Genomic DNA, 26,071 nt, shown 5'->3' with positions numbered 1-26,071 from the left:
ACTTTTCTAGTTCTTTTCCCTGTTGTCTTATTCTGTACTATGCATTTTATTAGTGAAATGTCCCATATCTCCATGTACTGATCTGTAGCTCAACAGCTTGGTCCAAATTGCCCATCACCTGCTCGCTCTTTGACCAGGAGAACTGACTATGAAAGACTAAAGAGAAAATGTTTTACAGACTACTATGTTTGAAACAAAAAGTTTCAATGGGCAAATGTTTTTCTGCTCACAATACTGGAGATAACACAAAATGTCATTGCCATGCTGTTTTGAAGTGAAGACTTGAAGTGCTGAGGATGTGCTTAGCTGTGATTCTAGGTGCTTACAGTATTTTCATGATGTTAAACTGTAAAGATTTGTGAGATTTTGTGTTGCAGTTGTGTTTGACCCTAGAGTTCTTGCATGCTAACCTAACGTAGAAGATTAGCCTCTTTGCATGCAGCTGGGTGCTGCTACTGCCGTGACAAGCATGTTCTGTGAGAATGACATAACCTCCCCTGGCTGCAGCCCCTTCCCAGCCCTGTCTGTGGCCTCATTTCTTGTGGTACGTGCATAACTACCCTCATCATTAGTTTCACTAACCTTGATGGTTTGCTCTTATATCAGATGCGCTCCGAAAGGTGCGACCTGATCGAGTCAGCACTGAATTTCCCATTTTCTCTTTCAGACAGGCTGAAAAGACTCCTAGATGAACGAGAATCCTTACTAGACCAGGTAATCACAGACATCCTGAAATGCTGTGAGTTTATTAGATCTGTGATAATAATAGCACAGATGAAGAAAATCAAAATATTCCTAACATAAAGTATAGGAGAGCAGTGCCGTTGCCTGGGTTGCACTTGCTGTGTTGCTTGCCACTTCCTTCTTCTGCTGAAACTGCTCCTGCATGTTAACCTGGGATATCAGGGGAGAAAAGTGTGCCTGGTCTGCAGAATCACAGAATTGTTCAGGTTGGAACAGACCTTTAAGAGCAAGTCCAGCTGTTAACCCAGCACTGCCAAGTACACTGCTAAACCATGTCCCTGAGCACCACGTCTACGCATCTTTTAAAGACCTCCAGGGATGGTGACTCAGCCGTGTTGCTAACCAGTCACTTTTGGTGTCCTTGGTCATCTAAAAGTCACTCCTTCCCAGAACTGTTTCTGAAAATAATATTCCAGAATGGCAAAGCCCAAGGGAAAAAATTGTAGAAGCAAATTTTATCTCCATGAATAAGCCTTCCTGATTACTGGATCTGTAGATAATGGGGCATTTGGAAACAGATGCTGGAGGAATGACAGTAGCTGGATAAACAACAATTTAAAAGCACTATTGCTGGTACAGTGATCCTCTATAGAGGATATAAAGCTTATTCTAAAAACATGCTGATCTGTTTCTCTGTAGGATGCTCTGTGCTTTCATTTATGGACCATGTCCTTGGCCTTGAGACTTAAGACAAAATCAAACACAGTTTGGGGTTTTAAAGGATGTTTTATGGCTTTTCTAATAAAACAGTCTTCTTCCACTTGTTTTGTCTGGTCTTGAATTTACCTGTAAGTCCTGATACTTAAAATGAGTCCCTTGCCTAAGGAATTTCTAGCAAATGAATTGGTAACAAAAAATTATTATTATTTTTCATGTAAATTTTATATTTGTTTTATATTTGAGTGTGTTTGTGTGCTGAACCACCATTTCTCTTACTGATTCTAATAAGTGATTATTTTGTGTCCTTCAGATTAAAAAATTAAAAGGACAACTGGAAGAAAAGCAAAAGAATGGCAAGATGGAAAATACACAGTCAGAAGATGAAGTTCTGGAAAATGGGACAGATATGCACATGATTGACCTCCAAAGTGAGCTGCATTTTGATTTTTAAGAGAACTTTTGTGTCCTGGATGTGAGTGAGAAAATGTGTTTGTACAATAACAACATGGCTCCAAGTAAAAATAAGTCTTCAGTTCTAAGGGAGCTTCAAACTGGGAGCCAGCCACACACCTCTGGGTGTGTAGAGCGGAGGGAACAATTCTCACTTGAGCAAGACTGCAACTAGAAATCTCCCTTCTGTTCCCCAGGAGAGCTGGACCAAGTTCCCAGATAATTCTGCTTTTAGAGTGATCAGAAGGGAATCAGGCAGGACTTAGAATAGCACTTCTCTGCTGGGTAATTCATGGGTAGAGAGCACTTGCTACTCTACCACTGCCCCAAGTAACTTCCTGTAGCATGGAAATTTTATGACAGACTTGTTAAGACACCGTTAACACTTGTTCTGTCATCTCTGTTAAACTCTGTGATTCTTTCAGGAGATGCCAACAGACAGATCAGTGATCTCAAATTTAAACTAGCAAAGTCTGAGCAAGAGATAACAGCACTGGAGCAGAATGTAAGTTTCTGAATTGTTCTGTTTGTTTAGGAGTGGTGAGAGAATGCAAAGGGAAAGTGCATTTTATGATACAATTTTTAAAAAAATTATGATTACTGTGATTTTTCCCTTAAGAAACACGAGTGGGGCATCATTGGGGCTACTGCACTTAAGTCATAAAGACTAAAATGCTTTCATTTATGTGTAGAGAAGTGTTGAATGTATTATTCCTTTTTACCAAAAGAAAAACATTCAAAGACAAAGGTATATTGAGACCACTCGCAGAAACCTTCAGAGTATTTTCCTGTGCCTAGCTATCACTTGTAAATGACTCCTGGATATATATATATATATTTTTTTTTTTTTAAATACAAGACCGTTCAATTTTGACTTTGTGTTCTTGTCCAGAGTAGGTAAGCAATTCCTTTGCTAAGATCAGTTTAGTCAATGGATGGTATTTTTTTATTGCTGGAAACCTATTAAATATGGATATGTGTAAAAGGTCTGCAGTAAGTTTCATGGCCAGGCTTCCTTGATGTGTGTATGTGTGTGTGTGTATATATATATATATATATATATTCCCCCCCCACCTCAAAATATGCCTTTATTAAGGAAAAGTGAGCATCTGTCTGGTTATTGCTTAACTGCTAGTGGAAGAATAAAGCCTCAGAACAACTTCTTGGCACAGCTTTTAATAAGAAAAATTTGCCTTCACCTTAGGTAATACGATTGGAGGGTCAAGTAGCCCGATACAAAACTGCTGCTGAAAATGCTGAAAGAGTAGAAGATGAACTGAAAGCAGAGAAACGCAAACTACAGAGAGAGGTAACTCCAAATGCAAGCTATCACAGGCAAGCTGTCAGCCTGCCCCATGGTGGGGGGCACCTACCTGTCTGGTGTATTTTAGAGGAGGAACTGCCTGGCAGAGCAAAGAATAAACATTGAGTGGTTTAATTGCTTTAGTTATTTATTCTATGCATGTAACCAAGCTTTCAGCACTTTAAACTGGAGTAATAGTCACAACTGAGAGCTCCCACTGACATTTCACCATTCCTTCCTGTCTTGCTGCCTTGCTTTGTACCAGAGGTGGTCCTTTGTAGCAAACTCAAGTTCTACAGTTATACAACTTGAATCTAGAAGCCACCTTCAAATGCTTAGGTTTATGTGCTTCTATCCAGCTGGGAGTGCTTCTGTGGTTTGACATTCATCAGTCTGAAGAACTCCAGCTTTGATGCCCTTGTCCTTCATTGTACCTGAAGGCTCATTACTTTGGGTGTTACAAGTTGTGGGTTTGCAAATACAAATCACTGCTCTTTTTAGAACATGTGATTCAGAAATGACAGCAGTAGAAAGCTGGAAATTCTGCTGTAAAGTTAACTTGGTGCTTCAGCATTTAAGCACTGTGCCACACCTTACCAGGAATGTCAGTCAGAACTTCCAAGCTTCAGAGTCTAAATCTGAGTGCTAAATCAATATGAATTGTTCTTATTGAGCCTGTTTTTCTTGCTCTGTCAACCTGTTCATGCCTGTTTGCTGTCAGGTATCTGTCCACAGACTCTATCCGTGCTTCTTTCTTAAAACACTGCACTTTCAAGCAGTCTGTGATTTTTACCTTACTTGTACCAAACCTCATGTTCTGCCCAAGTAGCAGCTACAAAGAGTTTAAACACCTTTGTCAGTATTCTGTCTCGTGAGGTGTTTTGGAAGTCGGGTACTCCTTCTGCTCTGCAGCCCATAAATACTACCCTGTACAGTTCACCTCTCTCTACCTACCCTTATCCCATGGTGGGTTTTGTAGAAAACTAAGGCACCAAATTCGTACCTGGGGCTGTATTTCTGGGAACCAGAAACATAAAAGCCAGGCAGCAAGACAGGCGTATGTCACCCAGAGAGAGGTCTGAGCATCTGTGCCTCTGAGGTTGAGGCAAACTCTGAGCCCTTTATTCAACATTCTGGAAATAGCTTGGATTCTTGGCAGCATGCTTAGAAATATCTCTCTGGCCTTCAAAGCAATTTCACAACATATACTTTTAACTCTGCTAGTAGGCATTTTTCATTGCCTTATCTTGTAAGGAAATTCCAGCAATACGGTCAGTTAGTGCTGGTAACTCCAAGCCTTGCTTTATCTTTGGAAATGGAAAACATTGTGGAAGTTACAGGGTTGGTTTTCTTTTTCTCCTTGCTTCCTTCAGCTTCGTTCAGCATTGGATAAAACTGAAGAGCTTGAAGTCAGCAATGGTCATTTAGTGAAACGCCTGGAAAAGATGAAAGCCAACCGGAGTGCTTTACTATCTCAGCAATAACCACCACCTTTCGCTGGAAACTACTAGAACTACTTGACAGAATCAAAACAACATCGCAGATGCTTCTGTCTCATGCTGTCCAGGATGCTTTGTGTCATGCCTTCTGAGAACAGACAACCCCAACGTTTGCTGCGTGCCACCCAGCTGTGGTTTTCTAAGCAGATTCAAACCTCCTGCACTATATACATAGGAGTAGCTGATCCAAAAGGCTGTGCCTGCCTGCGGGAGCCCTTCTACACCATTCTCTGGGTACATCTGAAGTACGGTATCTGCCTACTATGTAAGAAGCACATCGGGCATCCCATTAAGATCTCCATCCAGAAGGCACAGCAGCCATTTATTGCCATTTAAAATGGCATTCAAAGAAAACACTTTAACTGGACTGGAATTTTGTGTCTTGCTGAAAATTTGGAAAAAAAAAAAAAAAACCAAACTGTAAGTTTTGGACTTTCTCATGAGAGTATCTGTAATTTAGTGACTACGGTAGAGTTATTCATAGTAGGTTTTTCATTTACAAATCACTGTGGAACCACAAGCCATTACAAAGCAAAACTCCTTCAGTGGAAACCATGAAAGAAGATGGTCTTGGAAGCAAAAGTGACCTTAAATGACTTTGCCAATAAAACAAAGGTGTTTGGAGGGATTTTTGCACCAGTGGAATCATAAGACTGTTTTATTTCAGGGTAAATAGGCAATAGCTTCATTGAATTTTCAACTTTTATTTGTGTTATTTAATCCTTGCTCTTGGAGTTGAAGTAAACTACTTTTAAAGGATGTAAAGTTGCATTAATAAACCAGCATAAGGCCATGTTTTAAGGAATGGTGGGTTTTGCACTTAAATCTCTCACTTTGGTGCATTTGTCAAAGCAAGTGTCATTTGCTTAAACAAAATGGGGTTTTTACATCAGAAACTATCTACTGGTCCACGAACTACTAGAAAACTGTGCCACTGAAAATACAAGTCTAATTTTAAAGTACATAAAGAAGCACTTTAGAAAATATTACTGCATATGTTTTTTCTACAAATACAGAAGTAGCAAATTTCCTTCTAAGGTCATTATAAAGGTTTTCCACTTTTCATGAAAAATAAATAATGTTGCGGGCAATTTATTACACACAACTAACACTACAGCTCTGGTTTGTTGGAAATTACTCTGAATGTACTACTCAAAGGAGAACAGCAGTTACCTGAAGAATAAAGCTACCCTTCCCCCTTCAGCCCTAACAGAAAGGCTTGTAAGACAGGTGACCAGTCCCACAGGAACATGGCCATGCTGTGAAGCAGCATCTCCTGTTCAACAGAAGCAAACTTCTGTCATTGCCAACTGCCTCTATAGATACAGTTCTATCAAGCCAAATCCAGACCTGGGAGACCATTTCTTCTTACCATGGTCTTCAGACTCTCTGGTCCAGATCTTTCCCTAGCCTCTTCCTTGCAGACTGGAGGTTAGAGTATAAACTGCTGCTATTTTCAACATAAGAGGATCACTGATATCTTCTTAGAGCACCTTCACAAATCAAGTAAACCAAAAACCAGTGACTGAATGTGTTTCTCTGGTTTGGGTAGAACATCTTTCTCTTCATCTCTTCTCAGTGGACCTGGAAATTTAGGAATTAAGTACTTAAATTAAATTCCCAGGAAAAGGATGAAAAAGGCTTTTTTTTGTGTCCCTTGGGAAACAAGTTGGTGATCAGATGTGGTGGAACATGGGTATGAAAGGAATCTTTTACATGCAATTTCCACTCCAGCTAGGGCTTTGGGTTTTTGTTTCCTATTTTTACTTTTTGAGAGGAACATTCAGGTGCAGAGCCAGGTTTCTTGTGGAATACCTCAAAATTGCTGTGGATACCAATTTGCGATTTTCTGTGGTTGACTTGTGTAATTTCTGGTGTACAAAGCCTCTAGGGCCTAAAAATATGGGTTTTCAAAATGCAAACAAACATGCTAAATACAACACGTTATTAACCGATGATAAGGTGTGTGATCGCCACCAGTCATCTCTTTATTTGTGCTAGTGCTGAAAATTGTCTCTCCTGGCAAGATTCAGGAGAAACAACCTAGCAAATAAATGTTGGTCCAAAAAGGCTAAAAGTTATACTTTGATCATTAAGAAGTGACGTGTTTATCATTTCAAGGTAGATTGCATCTCACACCTCATAAGCATTAACCTCATGATGGAAGTCAGATGTGTGTTTCGACCTGGGTATGCTCTTAGTAGAAATCTTTGTGTATGATAAAGTAGTTGAATGTTGAAGCCACTTTCTTCCCTCTCCCCCTGCCTCCCCTCCCCTCCCTCCCCCCCTTTAACTTTCAGTATGACTTAGCTTTAGAGTGAGAGGGGGAAAAAAAGTACTGGTTGGTTTGCTGAAAAAGGTTTTATGTTTTCCTGTGAAGAATGCACAACAACAGGGCTTTGAATGGTAACAATAGCACATCCCCCAGTCCTTTTTAATTGAGCTCCAAACAGGAGAGCTTCGGTACACAGCCCACTGACTCAGAGTGGAGCCGAGGTGGTGGCAGCCTGGTGAGGAACAGTCTCTGGGGGAACCAGGATGGGTTTTCTTAGAACTTGTATTTAAAACTGTTATCCTTTGTTTTATTTTAAAATGTTAAATAATTTTATTGTTTGCAAATGGAATGTTACCCAAAATGTTTTTTTTGTTTGACTTGTTTTTTGTTGTTTTTTTTTTCCCCCCAATCCAACTGTTAGAAGATACAAGCGTGGAAAAGGAAATTCATTAGCAGAACTCGCCAATAAAGGTGTCACTTGTTTGGGTAGTTTTTTATGGAGTGGTCTGTCATGATGATGTTACTGGTAAATGTTCTCTTGGAAAATACAGACTTTTTTTTTTTTGGATGATAACTGCTGTAACAGATCATTTTGCTTTTTAATATATTGCTGCAAAGACACAAATGCAAGCAACACTGGAAAATAGAGACGGGCTGGTTGGAAGAAGAGTGCTGGTGTGAAACATATCTCCACTTATTAACATTTTTAATAGGTTACAGTTTGAGAGGGGTGAAACAACGACTGTCTCATCAGGAGGAATTTTAATGGTATTGCTAATCAGATCAATCCTCCATTTAAGAGTATTTATACTGAACATGTGGTGATTCATGTAGTAACCTTCCTTGGAAGAATCGCTCACAACAGGAGGCAACTTGGTTCATCAACCTGGCAGTGTTAACGTTAATCTTGCACTGGTAATGGATGTTGCCATAGAGAGATCGCTTACATGAAACGTACTGAGGGGGGTTGCGCTTATGTCTACTTTAAGTGTTCCAACAATTTATTATATGGGTTTAGGGGTTTATTTTATGCCGCTAAGGGATGTCTTTCACCCTTCACTGAGGAGTAGGAAGGAGGAACATCCGTTGCATAGCAGCGGGTAAAAGACCGAACACCCCTCTAGGCAGCACGGCGGCCCCTGGTGGTGATGGGGGGGAGGAGATTAGCGGGCGGGGGTGGGGTGCCGCGCAAACCAATCAGACGCTGGAGCACTTCCTGCGGCAGCCAATGGGCTGCAAGTGTGGTCAGGGTGCGGAACCTGGAGGCCGTTGGGCACGTCCGCGCGGGGCCGGGCTGAGCGGTTAACGGTTGGGGCCGAGACCGTTGTGGGAGGGAGGCGAGGAGCGGCTTCGTCTGGGCAGCAGGAAGGTTGCTCAGGCTTCCCGAGAGCTGGGAGCCGCGGTTCCCTCCTGTGGATTCCCATGGGGCGACCGGGGGCGTAAGAACACGTTAAAACCCGAGAAAGCTAAGAGCTTCCCCCACCGACTCGTCCTACCCCGGCGCTCAGCGGTGGCTCCCGCGAAGCTGGGCAGTGATGTGGTTTCTAACTGCCTTGGCTTTTAAGTGTCTAGCTGCTCCAACAGCAGCAACAACAAGGTTATTGCTATTTATCTAGGACATAGGTAGAACTATTTTGATTTTTGTTTCTTAAGTTGTTCTTAAGTAAAATGGGGGTGGAGGCACTTACCTGTAATACTATGTTGTAATTTACGCATAGGCATCCGAGGTTTGCTGTGGTGTAGCGTTAGGGCAAGGGTTTTAATTTCACAGATACAGTTACTCAAAACTTAATTTAGGAGATGAAGGTGAAGTTAATGTAATGAGAACCCTTACATTTTTGAAACAAAAATGACTAGCATTGCATAATGAGATCATCGTAAGGTGTTTGGTTGGTCGTTTCTTGCTTTTGTTTGGTTTGGTTTCCCTGGAGGGTGACTGACTTCTATTGATTGCTTCTGTTAAATAATTTAGATTATTTCTGTTGAGTGATTTTTAAATGGTGTCATTTTAATGATGATCCTTAGCAGAAGAGAACGGGTACAGGTTTGAGAGACAAGCCATGTTTCCCTGTGAGGAAGGGCTGTCATGAAGTTACCTCTTGTGGGTCCATTCTGCAAGCCTTCCTGTGCAGATGGGACTGATGGGTCATACTTCATATCTGGAGAGGACAGAGCTTGCATGATATACATGTTAATCCCACAGCAGTGTCCGAGAAACAGGCCTGAGCTTCCAGTCTCTGTCACACTCCCTTAGCAGCATGTGTCTCTCTTCAGTCCTTCACTAATCCTGATAGACTGTGTTTCATCACACTGGAAACCTCCTCTGGGAGATGATGAACCAGTGACTTTGTGTCTTCTGAAGTGTGTTGAATCCAGTTTATGGGCCCTTTGATTGGTCTGTGTGCTGGGCAGCAGGAAGAGTTACAGACAGGACTGTAATCATAGAATCATAGAATCAAGAAGGCTGGAAGAGACCTCAAGGATCATCGAGTCCAACCTGTCACCCTAAACCTCATGACTATCTAAACCATGGCACCAAGTGCCACGTCCAATTCCCTCTTGAACACCTCCAGGGATGGTGACTCCACCACCTCCCTGGGCAGCCCATTCCAATGGCCAACCACTCTCTCTGTGAAGAACTTTCTCCTCACCTCCAGCCTAAACCTCCCCTGGCGCAGCTTGAGACTGTGTCCTCTTGTTCTGGTGCTGGTTGCCTGGGAGAAGAGACCAACCCCCTCCTGGCTACAACCTCCCTTCAGGTAGTTGTAGACAGCAATGAGGTCACCCCTGAGCCTCCTCTTCTCCAGGCTAAACAGTCCCAGCTCCCTCAGCCTCTCCTCATAGGGCTTGTGCTCAAGGCCTCTCCCCAGCCTCGTTGCCCTTCTCTGGACATGCTCCAGCAATTCAACATCTTTCCTAAACTGAGGGGCCCAGAACTGGACACAGTACTCAAGGTGTGGCCTAACCAGTGCTGTGTAATTTGCAGTGCTGTATATGAAATAATAGTTTGGTTAGCAACCTGTGACTATAACAGCAAATTGTTAGTTTCAGTAGTTTAGAAAGCATAGCTAACTGAGAAATAATGTTTGTATGTGTCCCCCCTCTTCATTACAAGCTTCTGGAGCTCATGGAAGTCGTTATTAAAATTTTATAGCTCCTGGACTGAAGGGTGTTCCCTGCAGTAAGTACACTGGTCATGGATTAAGAAGCTCTAAGCTTTCCGTGGCAAGAAGTGCTTCCAGGCCAGTGTACAATCAGAAATGGTGTGAGGTCAGTTTGTGGTCACTGAAGCCATGCCCATCGAGACGCTGACTTTCAGAGTCAGTACGTGCATCTGAACACCTTGTGTGCTGTCGTGAAGCTAGCTTGCTGTGTAAATAGATCATGTGTGTTAAAGGGAATTCTTACGATTCAGCCATGAAATGCTTCAGTGGTAAGAGGATGGAAACTTTGCCCAAGAGCGTAGGGAAATAAGATTGACTGATCTCTGAGAATGCATTTACTCAATTGAAAACACACAAGCAAGAATGGAAAATTCTTTCAGCATCCTTCCATGAGCTCTTAGGATTTCTCTGAGAACATATAATTTCAGTTTCTATAGTAGTATGCAGTAGGTGAAAATAATATGGTTGACTTGACATATACTTTTAAACAGTAATGTCCTCCTGTATGCCATTGGGTATCTTAAACTTCTCTTCATTTTTATTAAAGTGAGAAACTGATAGGAAGAGACAAGGAGGTGACTGAGAGCTTGCAGTAGAAGTGAGTTGTGTGGATTACTTCTTGGGAGGAAGGCTCAAGTGCATGTACCATGGAGTTGGAAAAGAAGAGCAATGTTAAAAGCAAACCAAGATGCTTCAATCAGACCTCCCAGCTGTTTTCTTCCTCCAAGGAAGCCGAACACATGCTTGTCAGAGATATTGCAGCAGAAGCTAACCACTTTGGCTTTGGCCAGGCAAGTTCTGCCAATGTTTCAGAATTAAACTCGTCAGAAGAAAACTTACCTTATTTAAGTTCATCATTAGATGCAGATATTGAAATGTATAATAAAAAGAGAATGAGAATTTGCTATGCACAGGCAGGTGAAAGCAAAGAATCTGGTATGTTGGAAAGGACAGGTGATGATATGCACTGTGATTGCAGAGTGTGTGACGCTTGCAGGCAAAGCTGTTTAGGTGAAGATTCACAGCTGGAGTATCTCAGTGCTCATGAGCAAGATTTTTATGATAAGAATAGCTCAAGTGAGTTTTCTGAGCAAAGGGAAACTACAGGAATTGAAACCTTAAAGCTGATAGATCCCTTTCAGGAAGTTCCAAAGGGTGGAGTCACACAGGAACACAATCTCATTGAAGTGTCAGAAGATTGCTCTGCTTCTGAGTATGGTGCAGGTGACCAGACCTGCCCCGAAGCAGCAATGCCAGAGCTTGCTGAGCAGCTTCAGGACTCTCTGTCTCTGCCAGATTGCAATGACGTGATTTGCGAGCATCAGGAAGAGCAGACAGAGTATCATAGTGTTGTTTCTGAAAGTCTGCTGGAAAGTCGTTCTTGTAGGAGAAAAGTAAGTGTCTGTCCAAGTCTGCTTGTATGTGACAGTGTAGAAAATGGAGAAGTCAAAGACATCCCACTGAGTGGTGAAGAGAATGGCAGACACAGTTGTAGCATCTCAGTGAAGCAAGGTGGTCCTTTACTGTCCCCAGTGAAGAGAGCCCCTGCAGTAGCCATGCAGCTGTATGAATGTGCAGGGCACTCTGACTTCTACAGCTGTGAAGACCTGGGGGTGTGTGCGCATGGGGACGGCTGTGTTGGCTGCATTTCAAAGGCTGTTGAAACCCAATTTCCAGTTGCTGAAATTCTCACCAGCAAGAATCCCTTTTTTGGGGTGGAAGTTGCAGATAAATCCTGCCACGGAAATACCAGCTGTCTGAGCTCAGGGTTGGAGTGTCGTGAAACCTTGAAACACGTTTACAGTGACTTTGCAGTTAACCAGGCTGTTGATGCCAGCTCTGATTTTAGAGCTTGCTTTACAACAAGCAGAAGTACCAGTGCTCAGGTTTGTCTCTCATCCAGGGCTGTTAATACAGAGATAACAATGATGAACAAATCTCGGCCCATGGGTTGTCACTATGACACCCATACAGACATTGCTTGTAATACAGAGTGGTCATGTGGAGCCAGTGGTACAGAGAAAACGTGGTCACAGCTTACTGATGTGCTGGAAGAACACCCAGAAGGCAATGCTGCACCAGCTGAAAGAAGGTCACAAATTCAGGTAATTAAAAAACTAACAACCCACAAACAAACAATTTTGATATATAGAACTTTTTAAATACAAAATTGCTCAGAACTTGTCTCTATAAATGTTAATCTGTAACTTTTAACATTTTTGTTTGTCTGTTTAGGAACATGAGTTTTGTAGCAGCAGTGTAAAGAGAAATACTGACAGGTGGGTTGTGAGTTGTTTGAAATTCCAGATGCCACGTGATATATTTTTCCATGATTGAACGATTGTCCCTCAATTAGCAAAACTGATAGTGTGAAAAGATTGCTGAGTGGCAATTCCTATGCTGGAAGGTTGGAAGCGACCTGGACAGGTGAGAGAAATGAGCTGAAGATTCTCAAAGTCAAACAAATACCGAAGTAGCCTTGGTTTGCAGTTGCAGACTGGCCAAGATCAAGAGTGTAAATCAGCAGTGCTCCCATATGGCAATGATGGGAAAACCACATCCTGCGGCTGCAGTAATGAGAGCATAGCCAGCAGATGGTGAGAAGCGTTGATTCTTCTCACTTTGATGCTGGTAAAGTCATATCTGAAAAGGCATCTGCAGCTGTGGGCCTTGAAGTGCAAGATGGGCAGACTGGGGTAAGCCCACCAAAGGGCCACAGCGATGGTGAGAGGAGCTGCAGGAGCACCCATCTGTGGGAAGAGCTGAAAGGTCTAGGTTTGGTAGCCCAGAGAAGGGAAGGCTGAGGAGATGGGTACCCTCCCTGCAGTTCTTGGCAATCTGGTGGTGGGTTGCCAAGAAGATTGAGTCAGATTTTTTAGCAGAGGTGCATTTCGAAAGGGCAAGAGCCAGCGGTTACAGCGGGGGAGAATTTTACGTGGGTGTTTTCTTACAGTGGGAGTGGTATCAGTACTGTCTTCTTTCTTGGATATTTAAAGCATGCAAAAAAAAAAAAAAAAAAAAAAAAAAAAAAAAAAAAAAAAAAAAAAACCCAAACCCAACAGCAAAGCTGGGCAGGCTAAGTCCCCAGCCCTGCTTTGAAGAGAGGTTCGCTCTGCAACCTCCAGAGAGTCTTTTCAACTTAAATTATTCTGTGATTGTGGACAGGGAATAAGTGCCTCTTAGCAGAGTTGATAAGTTTCTGTTTGTTCTGATGCCCATGCTTTTTGGATAGAAATCATTATGGTGCATGTACAGTTCCCACCTCTTGGTTAAAGCTGTTAATGTAAGAACTCTGTAGGACTAATTTTTTTCCTCCTTCTTGGAGGAACTGATTTAATTTTTCTTTTATTCCTAAAATCCTATCAAAAACTTCTGAAAAACTGCTTGTTTCAAAGTAAAACATAATGAACATAAAATATTGGTTGAAAGACTTCAAGATTTTGTTTATTATTGTTATTTTAAAGGCTGATAGATCTTGACAAACAGGCTGCGAAGAATTCTGTATCAAGCCACTGTCAAAAGTTACTACAGAGAGCAATTGAAGCAGAATTGCAGATTCTAAAGACTCATTATTACATGTGCTGTCAGCACTGCTGGAGGATTTACAAACTGGCTTTGGAGGAAAAAATCTGTTTTGGCAGGTGTGTGCTCTTAATGTCCTTTTAAATGAAATGGATAACTTGGCTAAAAGGCATTAAATGTGGCTGATGTATTCTGTCTATAGCTGGTAATGGTGTTTACAGTTCAAAAGAGTTTACGTTTTCCTAACTGCCAGGTTTTATTTTCAGGCTAAAAATTTCTGTACCATTTGCAGACCCAGCAAAACACAGTTTGTTTCTAGGAATATCTTTCTGTACAGGAAGAAAAGTACAGAAGGAATAGTACAGAGTGGGCAAGATGCATAGAAGGGGTTATCTATAAAACCTTGTTCCCTCGCTGTCCTGTAGCTTAGGAGAGAGTTCAAGAGCAGGCTGCAGTGCTGTGAAACAGGGTATGGCTTCAGAGGGCTACTGTGGGGGTGAGCAGTGAACTCCTCTTTTTGTGCCATGTGGAGGAAGCTTTAAATGTTGTATGGGCAAGTCTGGAAGCAGTCAAATAAATTAAATGTCTGTTGAAGTTGAGTTATTTTCTTACACGTGTTTTAACAGATGTATTCAAAATACTGAATTATATTCATCTGTCGCATTGGTTTTGGAAGAACTGAAAAAGAAATACAACAGTATGAGAATGCATATAAACAGAGGTGTGCCATTAAATGCTCTTCCACCACTATCAGTTGAGATTAAGTTATCCCAAATCTCTTCTTCTTATGTCCCCTGCAAGGTAAGTAATTTCTTAATTGCTCTTTGTTTTTAATAACAATTGTTTTCTTCAGAAAATTTAGACTTTTTTTTTTCTCTTTTTTGGCAGTTGCTCAGACATAATCTTTGCTATAAGTAAGTAGCCCTCATTTGTGGTATTTATTAAAGTACAAAGTTCATTTAAAATTCAATAATAATTGAGATGTGAGTTTAAAAGGTGTTAAATTTAGAATTTCTTAATCTCAGGATGCATCTTGTTGTTTGAAACTGCTCACTTGAAAGACTAGCATAGAAATTCGGGTACCATGATTTTATTTTACAGAAATGTTCACTTTGTAATTTTCTAATATGCCAACTGTGGAGTTTTTAATTTACAGGCAATTTTTCTGGTGCCCTCCTTTCACTGCTAAAATCTTTGCCTCTAATCTTAATGCTATGTGTCTTTTAAAAAAAAAAGCCCCAAAAACCCCCCCAAACCAAAAAGACTGCTGCCATCAAAAATAATAGAAGCATACAAGCAGCCTTTCTGCTGTGGTGATCATTCAGTTATGAGGAATGATAGAAAAACAGCTTCATATTTCAGGCAAGCATACGAGACTGCATGTTCAAGAACAACGTACAAGTTACTTTGTGTAAGTGGAGATTCAAACACGTTTGGTGTTTAATGCATCGGGTAAACAACTTGAGGTCTTTTTTCAAGATAATCTTTAAGTGTTTGTATGTACAGAAGTTTCAAATCATAAGGCCATATGTTGAAATCTCACTCAGGCATCTAGGTGTAAAGGAAAACCAGCTTGACGTAAACCTAGAGCACAGCTTTATGTTTTAGGTTGCAACCAATGCTTTTATAAAATAAAGATGTGGGAAAACTGCGGTTCTACCTTAAGCAAAGGTTTATGAAACACATTTTGTTTTACCATGAGCTTTTGGAAATACTTTAATATTAATTTCAGAGTACACAGGATCATTGTAGAATTTAAAATTGTTGTGCCTTATTTTGTGTGCAATACTTGGATCTGTTTTAGTTTTGTTTCGGGCATAAATGAAGCTGGCTTGAAGGCATCAAAACCACAAGAAAGAAATATTAATCTCAACAAGGTAGGGATGTCTTCCTTACTGAGTTTTCTAGACTTTGTGTTGTGAAGCTTTTGTAGGCATATGCAAGTACACAGTCTTCAGGGCTCAAACTGGGATTCTCTGCCAGTAATGGTAAATGCAGCTGATGTGACTGAAATTTTGCTTGGGGGTCTTTGAAGATGATCAGTAGGTTAACTTCTTTAAATGGACCTCTTTAATCATTTAGTGTTTTGAGGCTCAGAAAAATAATGTATAATCAGGTGCAAGTGCTATGTCATAACTGAGGTACGTTTGTAGGACAATCCACAGACAGTACGTTTCACTGATGACCATCAGCCACATGACTCTGCTTCCTCTAAGACATTTGAAGAACAGCATAAGGATCAGGATGTGAAATGTGGTAAGTGATCTGCCTCTAGTGCACATACTACATTATTTGTTAATTAAGTTGCTGGAAACAAAAAAACCTTGTGCAAAACATATGTATGGATACTCAACCTTCCTTCCTGTGATGGATTGCTTAATGTTATATCAGCTCTGTAGTACACTTGGCATCTTAATAAAAAAAAAAATTTACTGCCTGAATCAGAGGTGAAACCTAGTATTTATCGCCTGTTCAGTAACATAGTGCCAAGTCATGCAGGTAGCTGGAATCCTGTTAAGCACAGAAATTTAATATTTATTCATTCATATGAGACACCACAGTCTGAATTCTAACACAGTGAAATTTATTTCAATTGCCAAGGCATCGAAAGGGATGATTATTGGTTTGAAGCTAAGGAGGATTTGACAGCAGCAGATAGTTCAGTGATATCTGAAAAAACAAAAAAGCAAGAAGAAAACCAAGACACAGCTGATGTAAGAGGTGAGGTTGTATGCTTTAAGCTGCGGTACCTAATAATGATGCTTGTTTATTATTTGAGTATTTTGTTCCTTCTACAAGCATAAGGAAACTTGGAAAAAATGCCTGCTGGATTCTTAGACTTCTTTTTTTTCAGTGACTTACAGTGAATCCTTATTCAGCTCTTTTCATTCATGTTTCTCCTTGAAAACTATACCTACAGTGGATAAATTCAGTATAGTAAATGTCCAGCTAATCATATAGCTAGAAATAATCTTTCTTTCTTTTTTTTTTTTTCCCCCCTCTTCCTCCTCCTTCTGCTTCCTTCCCCATATTGGCTGCTTAAGAGTTATCTTAAGAGTCTGTGCTGGGAGACTGAAGGCAGAGAGCTTGTGTGGTGGGGGTATTCACAGCACTGTTGCTTTGGACTTGTCTTCTCTCTGGTTGTACCCCTTCTGCCTCTTCAAACTTCAGGAAATACTCAGAAAAAAAGAGATTTCACAAACAACTGTTCTGCTTCTCAGGACCATCATTTTATCTTAGAAGATACTTTTCATTTTTTCAGGTTTTTCAAAGTTTTCTATCTACAGCTTCTGAAATATACAGAGATGTTAGCTTGAACTGAAAGTTAGTAACACTTTTTGTTTTCTTACATTTATTATTAGATATGAAGACAAAGGAGAGTGGAAATGAAGACTTCATTCCAGTTGGTGGTCCAAGTTCCTTGGTGTCAGAGGTATGCCTGCTCTTATTTATAAAGCAGTAATAACCTCTTGTCTCTTTCATACTACACGTTTGCAACCAAATATGTTTCTGTTTCGTAGGGTGATGTAAGACCAAATTTCCAGAAGTATCAAATTTCAGACACTCTTACTTCTGTGACTTCTAGTAACTACAGGTACATTAATAGAAGTTGTAATTCTTTCAGATTTTTTTTCTATCAAAGTAAGCAAATAACGAGAGAGGAAAGGAGTTGTTCATTGAGTTATTTTAGGAATTAGTGTAGGTTCAGATAGATTGATTAAAAAAGTGTTATTCCAGACAGCTTCTCATCTAATGAGAAGTTAAGGATTCTGAAATTTTCTGTTGAGTTTACTACTAGTTAATATTCCAAAGATGAGACCCACCATGTGTTCTTACTGATAGTAATTTAATGTATGTCACCCACTTTCCAGGTGGATTTGGTAATTTTATGCCTTAGATATGCAATTCTTTCCTGACACTAATAAAGCAAAGTTAGCTGTAGAGGAAATGAACCAAAAAAAATAAAAGGAAAACTAGTAAATCTTGAACTTGAAAATACTTCATTAGAGAATAAGCATTTGGTTTCTCAAGTACCTACAAATAAGCTCCTGCATGAAATCCTACCTGTTTATAGAAGTCAAAGAAATGGTCAAGATAAAACACTCACTTCAGCCTCCAGTTCTGCGAAAGCACTGAATGCCACCTCTGCTTCTGAGAAAATGCATCTCCTTCCTGTGACAACTTCAGACACTTCTTGTTCTACACAAGTACCTTCAGAAATAAAGTGCCCTGGTCTGAAATCATCTGCTGAAGATTCAGTACATTATTTGCTTGGAGATAATCAAAAGGTAAATAATTATTACTAAGCCTCCTTTATATGGCAGACGAAGAGCCTTAAAACTTATTGTACCTTAACACATTATGTTTAATATATAGAGAGTGATGTTAGGGTAGGGAAGACATGGTCTGTTGGTCATAAATTGCCAGCATGCTGCAGAAGAGTGAGAGCACCATTTATTTGCCCCTGCATCAAATTGTGGTACTCCATCTTTTTGTTCTTAATCCTAACCATTTGGGAACCTAACCATTTGCGCTGATTTTTTTATCTTGCTTTTCTCCTCTTCCGAGTTTCCACTTGTAACACTTCTTTTCCACAAATACCTCGTGATTTTAGCCAGGAAGGGTTTGGGATAACGGAGGGGAAATTCTTGCATTTTTATTGTAACTCTAAGAAACATCTGTGTGTAAATATATAGTGTTTTGTATTCATCCAGGCTAGTCCTTGAAGGATAAGGCAAACTTTGTAATTGCTGGTGTTGTTCTCGTGAACTAGACAGGTATGTGTCCTCTGTGGATGTAACTTTACACATGCTAGTCTTCTGGGTAAGAAAAATTGGATCTAATTTAAAGTAGCAGGAATATGAGCTACACATAAACATGTGTAGTAGTTTTATTTTTAACTAAATTATTGATCTGAACCTGTATCTGTAGTTTTTTTTATTTCTTCATGACTGGAATATTTATTAGTAGTGAAGATACCTTCTGTTACCTGTATGGTACTTAACTCATTCATTATTTTGCTTATTTTGATGTAATTCTAGGATACTGGAGAAAACCTCCTGCAGAAAACATCTCCTTTCTCCTCTAATTCACATGATGCCTTTGTTTCACCCAATAAACTGAACTTGAGCAGCTTTGCCAAGTTAATGAAGAAACTTAAAGAAATGCATCCAGAGGCTAGCAGGTGAGACTATTTAGATTTCATTTCAGTCCTGATGTGTAATGGGTCCAACATCCATGGTAACTAAGCACTAAATGTGTTGCACAAAACGTGACATAAACAGTTCTGTCTTCTCTTCATATAGAGACAAAATTGTGGATGCTCTGCTAGAGGTGAGGGAAAAGAACAAGGGTGTCCTGAGTGGATTGTCCATCAGTTCTATTGTGGAAAGAACCTCTGTAGTTCTGAAAAAATCAACCCCCAGTTGTGGGTGATAAAAACAACATAAATAAGTGAGTATTCTAGCCTACAGAAATACAGTGAAATAAACCTGCTTGAATTTGTTTAGCTCTATAGCCTGACCAGATTAATAATTTAACTCAGTATAAAGCTCTGCAAGAAATACCTGCACAACTCCACTGAAACAATATTTTCTAAGGATTGTTGGCTGTCTGCACAACATCTATAAACAGATCAACTCACTAGCTCTATGCACTCTATAAAAGTTGCTATTCTGGGGGTTTTGTTAGGCAAACTGTTTTATTGAGAAACTCAGTGAGGAACGTTGTCATACATAGTGTGGATTAAGGTGACACCTAGTGACCAGTCTATGTGTAGCATTTCAGAGAGAAATCCCGGCATAGGCTCAACTTTGATTTAAAAACTGATGATTTCTGCTTGACGTGTGAGATTCAGTTCTGAAGCAGAACTCTAAAAGGGTAAGATTTTCTGTCTGCTAGTGTTTTCATGCTGAAGGACATTTTGACTGATGACACAGCACTGGACGCTGCAGCAAGCTGAACATGCTAAAAAGCACAGCCCAGAATTCCAGGGATATGTATGTATATTTTTTGCTGTGGGAGACATCCTTAACTTGGCACTTGTTTCAGCACTGTCCCATGTGTTCTTAGCAATGCTCTGCTTTTACCTACAAACACAATCTATAAGAGACTTCTTTTCCCGTAGTGTTTCTTCCTGAAACTGCACCAAATTCTTAATGCTCTGAGCATGGTCTCCAGGCTCCTGTTTCAAGGACGTCAAGGAGTCGGTTTGGTTTTAACTGCTACCACCTCATGCAAGATGAGTGGTATTTATGCTGATAGTTTTACATATCTAAGTATCTTTCCCACCCATTGAATGCTGCTTTTCAGACTGCATTCTGCTGCTCAGATGCCTCTGTGTGTGTTACTGTAGTGCAGGAGTAAAGTGTAACGCGTTCATAACTTGAACGGAACGTTGTTCTGGGAAGTATTATCAGTGACCAGAAAACTTCTTCAGAGAGACTGACTGTAGGTCATGTTAAATACACAGAGCCAGAGGGTAGGATTTTACATGCAGCATGAGGTTGTGCTGCCTGTAGCAATGAAGAGCGTGAAAGGATCTCAACCAATACGCTCATTTGACAGAGTTCTTTTCAAAGGATCAGTGTGACCTGTTGGTTAGTTTGGCATTTGCCCTGTGAGCTTTTACAGGTGTCTCTGTGAATCCAAATAAAACTGAGCAAAGAAGACTCTTCGTTTTAATCTGCTGACTGACTTCCACAGGACTGCAGATATGGACATAACAAAAAAAAGCAACCCAAAACATCTCCCACTTGAAAACTTTCAATTAGAATCATAGAATCAGTCAGGGCTGGAAGGGACCACAAGGATCATCTAGTTCCAACCCCCCTGCCATGGGCAGGGACACCTCACACTAGATCAGGCTGGCCAGAGCCTCATCCAGCCTGGCCTTAAACACCTCCAGGGATGGGACCCCAACCACCTCCCTGGACAACCCATTCCAGGCTCTCACCACTCTCAAGGTGAAGAACTTCTTCCTCACGTCCAGCCTGAATCTCCCCACTTCCAGCTTTATTCCATTCCCCCCAGTCCTATCACTACCTGATATCCTAAAAAGTCCCTCCCCAGCTTTCTTGTAGGCCCCCTTCAGATATTGAAAGGCCACAATAAGGTCACCTCGGAGCCTTCTCTTTTCCAGACTGAACAGCCCCAATTCTTTCAGTCTCTCCTCATAGGAAAGGTGCTCCAGCCCTTTGATCATCCTGGCGGCCCTTCTCTGGACATGTTCCAGCATGTCCATATCCCTCTTGTAATAGGGGCTCCAGAACTGGACACAGTACTCCAGGTGGGGTCTCACCAGAGCTGAGTAGAGGGGGAGAATCACCTCCCTTGATCTGCTGGCCACACTTCTCTTGCTGCAGCCCAGGATCTGGTTGGCTTTCTGGGCTGCAAGTGCACATATTAGTAAGATTGTAACAGCCTCAAATGTGTTGTGTTTCTGTTGTCAAGTAATTATTGGGGTTTTCTAAATGGTGTGTTGGCTTTAAAATCATAACTGTTCTTATTACAGTACGTTTTTCCCGTTGCTTTGCTAAAGAGATGATGACCTGTAACAACTTTTACTTTCATTATGAGGTATCTGTGAAATAGCCAAGTCCATTAGTAAGTAATGAGGAAAAAGAATGTTCATCTTTCCATAATAAGCAAGAAGTATGTTATATGTTTAAGGAAAGATGATTCTGCTCAAAGCTTATGCACTATTTCTGGTATGTGTGTAGCTTCTTCAGACTTTCCTGAAGGGTAAGTGTCCACTAAGAAATACCACCTCAGGGCCTTAACTTTCTTGCAAGCTGACGAAATGTCCACAATTGTACAGATAATACTTTTATGCCAAGATGGATTATGTAGTATTTAATGTGTAAGAATTTAAATTCAGCTTTGAAGTACAAACAACATAAACTTGCTTTTTTCTTTGATGTAGTCCAGAATTGGGCATCTAAATGTTTGCATGTCTTGTATATTTGTTAATTTTGAGGGACTAACTTCAGTAGAAATGGGAAGTTAGATTTTTGGACTAAGTCCTTTTATTCTTATTAGTGAGTGGCAGGCATATTTATCTGAATAGCGTGCATGACCTTTTTCAGTTTTCTAAACCTAACTGTAGGTAGCAGTAGGCAGGACTTGTGATGCTGTACAAGTTACTCAGTGCAGCATTAGAAACGGCTGTGTCTTTAAATTTAATCAATACCAAGTGTCTATGCATGCATGGAAGCTTTCTGTGAAATTAATGATCTGCATAGTAGAAGTTTTAAAAACAGCCCAGTGGAGAGGGGGCTTACCAAAGCATAACTACAACAGCGCTTTCAGAAACATAAAAGAATTGCCTAGCGTCTACGTACTCCTAAGTGTGGATTTGATAACTTGATTCTGAATTAATTAACTTTAAAATGTCTGCCAGATATGAATTATTGAACAAAGATTATCTATTTTATTGTAGTAATTTCTTTCATGTAGTTTTTGAAGCCAGGAAACCTCACTCTTCTGTAGTACCTAATGAGATTATTATAGATGCTAGTGGTTTTCTGGGGGTATTAACACTGCTGATACTCCTTCTGTTTCAGTTTGAGTGTGTGCATCCAAAATTTACCTGCACTTTTTTTCTTCTGCTTTGTTTTCAAATAGATGGCTTTCTGATTATGAAGACTCTGATCATCTGCCTTGGGAAGATTTTTGCAAGTTCATTACTCCAGCTTGTTCTGGGATCATACTATACTTACTGTTTTATTTATTTCAACAGATCTTAATGAAAATTCATAGCATCCCTATGATATGCAGTCTTATTCAGGAGAATATAACCTGAAGATCAGTTGGAGGTGCTTTTCTGTTTATCCAAATGTTAAATGATTCTTCCTAGTTTTGTTGTTCCCCATAGTTGGTTCAAGTGTTTCAGCAGGTTTCTCTAAGGTAGGAAGATAATGCTTCAGTGAGCAAGATTTCTCTGCTACTGTCAGGGCATTTCTAGGCTGAAGTACACAACGCCCAGATCTTGCGTGCCACTTTATTTTAGGCAGGATGGTAGCTGCTGCGATGTTAATAACTAACCAACACGCTTGTGCTTTCCAGATAATCTGATTCTGAATAGTCTGTAGAAATGCCATGTATCTTCTGAATACCAGGGAGGCACAGGGGAGGGCTTCGTTACAGAAAACCAGGCTTGAGAGCTGGCAGTGCTGGTGGACACAGTTACATAATCCCAGGCTGCAGCAGAGTCCTCTCGTGTCCGTTTTGATTCAGAAGCATGTTGCAGACTGCAGCGTTCTGATACAGCCAAATGTTTCCTTCAGCATGAAGCCCAGATTTTAATTTATTATTTTTGTTCATGGTGGTTTGTTGTCTCATATTCCAGTTCTGTTGCTGCAAGTAGAAACTGAGCTTCTAAATCCATTTTCTTGTGTCCCCTGGCCTGTTACAGTACGAAGCACACAGTCCCTGAGGCTTTTGGTTTGGGTTGCTACACGGGGAGGAAGAAACCTGGGGAGCATGCAGCCTTTCATGGTTGTGTTGTTACTGTACAGAAGAGCTCCATGTTTTAAATACTCCTCTGGTAAATGAAGGAAAGGCAGCTTAGGTGTACGTGTCTGGTCAGGGGGTGAGGGGGGTTATCCTTGATTGACGTGGACAGGCTCACACTGTGATATTCCACAACCACAGACAGTACATCATTGTTGTCCATCTCTGTTGTACTTTGTTTCGTTTGCTACTGCAAATAGCAGCCTTACTTACCTGTGAATAAAATTGTCATTTCTTCAGAAAGTTGTGTGGGTGTTTTGCTGTTTTCAGATCTCACCCATGCCCTCCCTCCTTAGCAGAACCTTTGTAGGTAACGCTGTCAGAGCCCTGGTCTTACCTTTGAAAGCCAGGGTTGTAAATACGGCCTGAAGCTGCAGGTGAGGTCTCAGCTTTGTTTTTACCCCTCTGCATTATCAAGGTGAAAGCAACTGTAGGCTTTGCTCCACCACATTTTTAATAGCAAAAGCTGCCCTTTGTGTTCTCCAGCCCTGATTCTGTAATTAGGTGTTGCTAATAGTTCAGAACTGGCTTTCTGGCATGCAAGTAGTTTTGTTGGGACAGCAGGAATGGGTATGATGTGAAACACTAAAGTTAGCACATTGAGCTGTTCGTTCCAGTTTTCTTTGTTCTTCTCCCTTTGAAAGAGAAGAGTACACGATTTAAGTGAGAGAACCAATTTGTGGGACAGTGACCTCCTCGTAGCTGGGGCCTTCACCCAGTGGGATGATAATGACATACCATAATCCTGAATGCGCTCCTGAAGGACCCATGTGCAGGCAAGGGAAAACCGCAGCTCTCAGCTGTAGGTGGAGCTCTACTAGCTCAGTAAGGATTTTCCGCTCGGTAAAACCCCACGAAACATTTATTTTCCTCCGAAGATTGCATTACATCCTCTATGTTGATATTCTTACGTCCTGGAAAGCGAAGCAGAGCTGCGACGGGCTTGGGGGAGGATCCCACCCCGCAGGCGAGCTGGCTACACAGCAGTGGAGATGGCTCTGCTCCCGCGGCGATTCCTCTGCTTCGTGCTGGGTAAGTCTGTGGATCCTCCGGGAGCAAACTTCCAGTGTCCTGCCTGGCACCGGCACCCGCTGCTGCAGCAGCAGCCTTCGGCTGAATGCCGGTGCTGGTGAGGACGTGGGAAGTGCACTGGTACCGTAATGAACGAGTGGAGACTGGTGCGGTGCTTGTATCCTGGATATGTGCAACAAAAGGATCTGAAGGATCCTGTATTGGTCCTCTCTACAAGAAGTGCCTTTGTTTAAGATTACCTGAAAGGGAAACTGCATGCCCTCGTCCTAATACTGATCTTCCATATGTGCACTTTGAGGATGCATGGATTTCTCTTGCCTCCCCTTCTCTTTCTCTCTCTTGCCTCCCTTGCCTTCTCTTGCCGGTTTCCTCCTCTAAACCCTGGTGAATAATGCATTGAGCTGTGCTGCATGCAATGTCCTTAGCGGTACCATGTAATTAACTATTTACTCCTCTTTGCTGGTGGCTGTTTGCAGGAAAGAGAAAGCTGTGGCTTAGACAAACTAAATTCTCTGGGCTTGGCTGTGTGGAAAGGCTCTAGGTCCCTGGCTGAGGAGGGAGCAGTCCCGTGCAGAAACGTGTGACTGATTTTGCTGCCAGTGAGCACTATTTCCTTCTTAGCTAGGATTTATCTCTGCTCTGTTTCCTCAGTCCTTTTGCCCTTTTCCTGTCCCTTCTTTCTCTTGCTTTGGGCACTGTAACTTTTGAAAGAAAGAGTGGGAGTTAGCCTCCAGGCTGCCCTTTTCCATCTCGCATAAGCTTGGTCACAGCAGGACGCCTGCCTCTGTGCAAGCCACTTAACTGATGACAGCTAATCATGGTATTGAGTAGTGCATGCAGTTGTCTTTTGCTGCATCCTCCTGAGATTTGGGGCTTTTTAGCATGTTCTGTACTGTTAAAAAAAAAAAAACCAAAAAAACCACCCAAACACAACAACCTAAACCAAAAACCAACACACGAAACAATAGAACAACCTGTCTGCGTCTTTCTGCTATCTGGCCCTGCACACAGTGCTGTTCTGAAGTTGCACTGGCAGCTGAGAAAGTCCAGAAGTCATGGTGGAGTCATGAATTTTGGGGTTGCTGATGCTTTTGAAGAAGTAGGTGTTTTAAAATGAAAGTAAGTTGTGGGGTTTTTCAAAGGGAAAGATTAAAGGGTGGGAGAGGAGGGTGTGGAAAACCTCTTCTAATAGGTGTACCAGGACCTTGCTAATGAGCACAGAGGGGGCAGACAAGCCTGGAGTGCCTCTGCTCAGCACCAGGTCTTAATACTTATGTGAGGAGCATCAGCTTTGTTCCTGTAACTCGTGCCACACACCCACCATAGCAGTCTTTTTGGACAGGCAGCAGGCAGGGAGGATGAGTTTTGCAGCCATGTGTTGGCGTTTTTAGCCAGCACCAACATTTCATGTTGGGACATGCTCATGAACAGCTGCTTTTGTCATTAAAGCTCCTTCCCTTGCAAATTGTTGAGAATTTTATAAATGCTGAGTGGAAGCTTATGATGCTCTTCTCCCCAGATCCGTATTTCTGGAGCTGTGTCTGGCCCTAGAGGCTGCTCACCCTGAGCTCAGTGCCCTTTGCTGAGCATGGTTGTGCCCCTTGCTGTGCTCCACTGCTGTGCATCCCAAGGCAGGATGCAGAAGTGGCATGGGGAGGCCATCTTTCCATTTCAGAAGAAATTGATACTGTTTGAGATGCCCAGATGGCATCCAAAGTAAAACAGAGGGAGCAAAGTTAAGGCTGGTAGTGTTTTGTGGTGTCTTCAATGAGTTGGTCATTTCTGCTTCGAGTGAGAGCACAGCAACTTCTGCCACCAGTTGGGAGCATCCTCTTGCCCTGTGACCACAGCTTCTGCAAGGCTTGCTGGTGGTGGGGACTGCACTCCTGGCCTAAAGCTGTGTGTGAGC

The 26,071-nt window shown here is 41.4% G+C and overlaps 3 protein-coding genes across 3 annotated transcripts in view; all 3 read left to right on the top strand.

The window, feature by feature from the left end:
• LRRFIP1 (LRR binding FLII interacting protein 1) overlaps nucleotides 1–4,641 on the top strand; it is a 115,691-nt gene extending 111,050 nt beyond the window's left edge. Inside the window, exons 22-26 of the mRNA XM_054381036.1 lie at nucleotides 668–714; nucleotides 1,715–1,832; nucleotides 2,280–2,359; nucleotides 3,059–3,163; nucleotides 4,531–4,641. Coding sequence (XP_054237011.1) covers nucleotides 668–714; nucleotides 1,715–1,832; nucleotides 2,280–2,359; nucleotides 3,059–3,163; nucleotides 4,531–4,641 — 461 coding nt within the window. The remainder of the gene's footprint in view (nucleotides 1–667; nucleotides 715–1,714; nucleotides 1,833–2,279; nucleotides 2,360–3,058; nucleotides 3,164–4,530) is intronic.
• A 6,101-nt stretch (nucleotides 4,642–10,742) lies between these two features.
• Nucleotides 10,743–19,053, top strand: RBM44 (RNA binding motif protein 44). Its single transcript, XM_054381342.1, is given in 17 exon segments — nucleotides 10,743–11,588; nucleotides 11,591–11,646; nucleotides 11,648–12,200; nucleotides 12,331–12,374; nucleotides 13,560–13,736; nucleotides 14,244–14,418; nucleotides 14,506–14,531; nucleotides 14,980–15,018; nucleotides 15,422–15,494; nucleotides 15,771–15,891; nucleotides 16,219–16,338; nucleotides 16,980–17,050; nucleotides 17,139–17,226; nucleotides 17,516–17,569; nucleotides 17,572–17,906; nucleotides 18,660–18,802; nucleotides 18,924–19,053. Coding segments are annotated over 17 exon segments (3,051 nt in total).
• Nucleotides 19,054–24,247: 5,194 nt separating this feature from the next.
• Nucleotides 24,248–26,071, top strand: part of RAMP1 (receptor activity modifying protein 1) — a 31,310-nt gene continuing 29,486 nt past the window's right edge. Inside the window, exon 1 of the mRNA XM_054380918.1 lies at nucleotides 24,248–24,308. Within this exon, the coding sequence (XP_054236893.1) occupies nucleotides 24,248–24,308 (61 nt within the window). The remainder of the gene's footprint in view (nucleotides 24,309–26,071) is intronic.

Source organism: Indicator indicator, chromosome 5 (genome assembly GCF_027791375.1).
Source record: "Indicator indicator isolate 239-I01 chromosome 5, UM_Iind_1.1, whole genome shotgun sequence".
Taxonomy (NCBI): domain Eukaryota; kingdom Metazoa; phylum Chordata; class Aves; order Piciformes; family Indicatoridae; genus Indicator; species Indicator indicator.
Note: the sequence above shows the minus strand (reverse complement) of the source record. Positions and strands in the feature narration are given on the sequence as shown.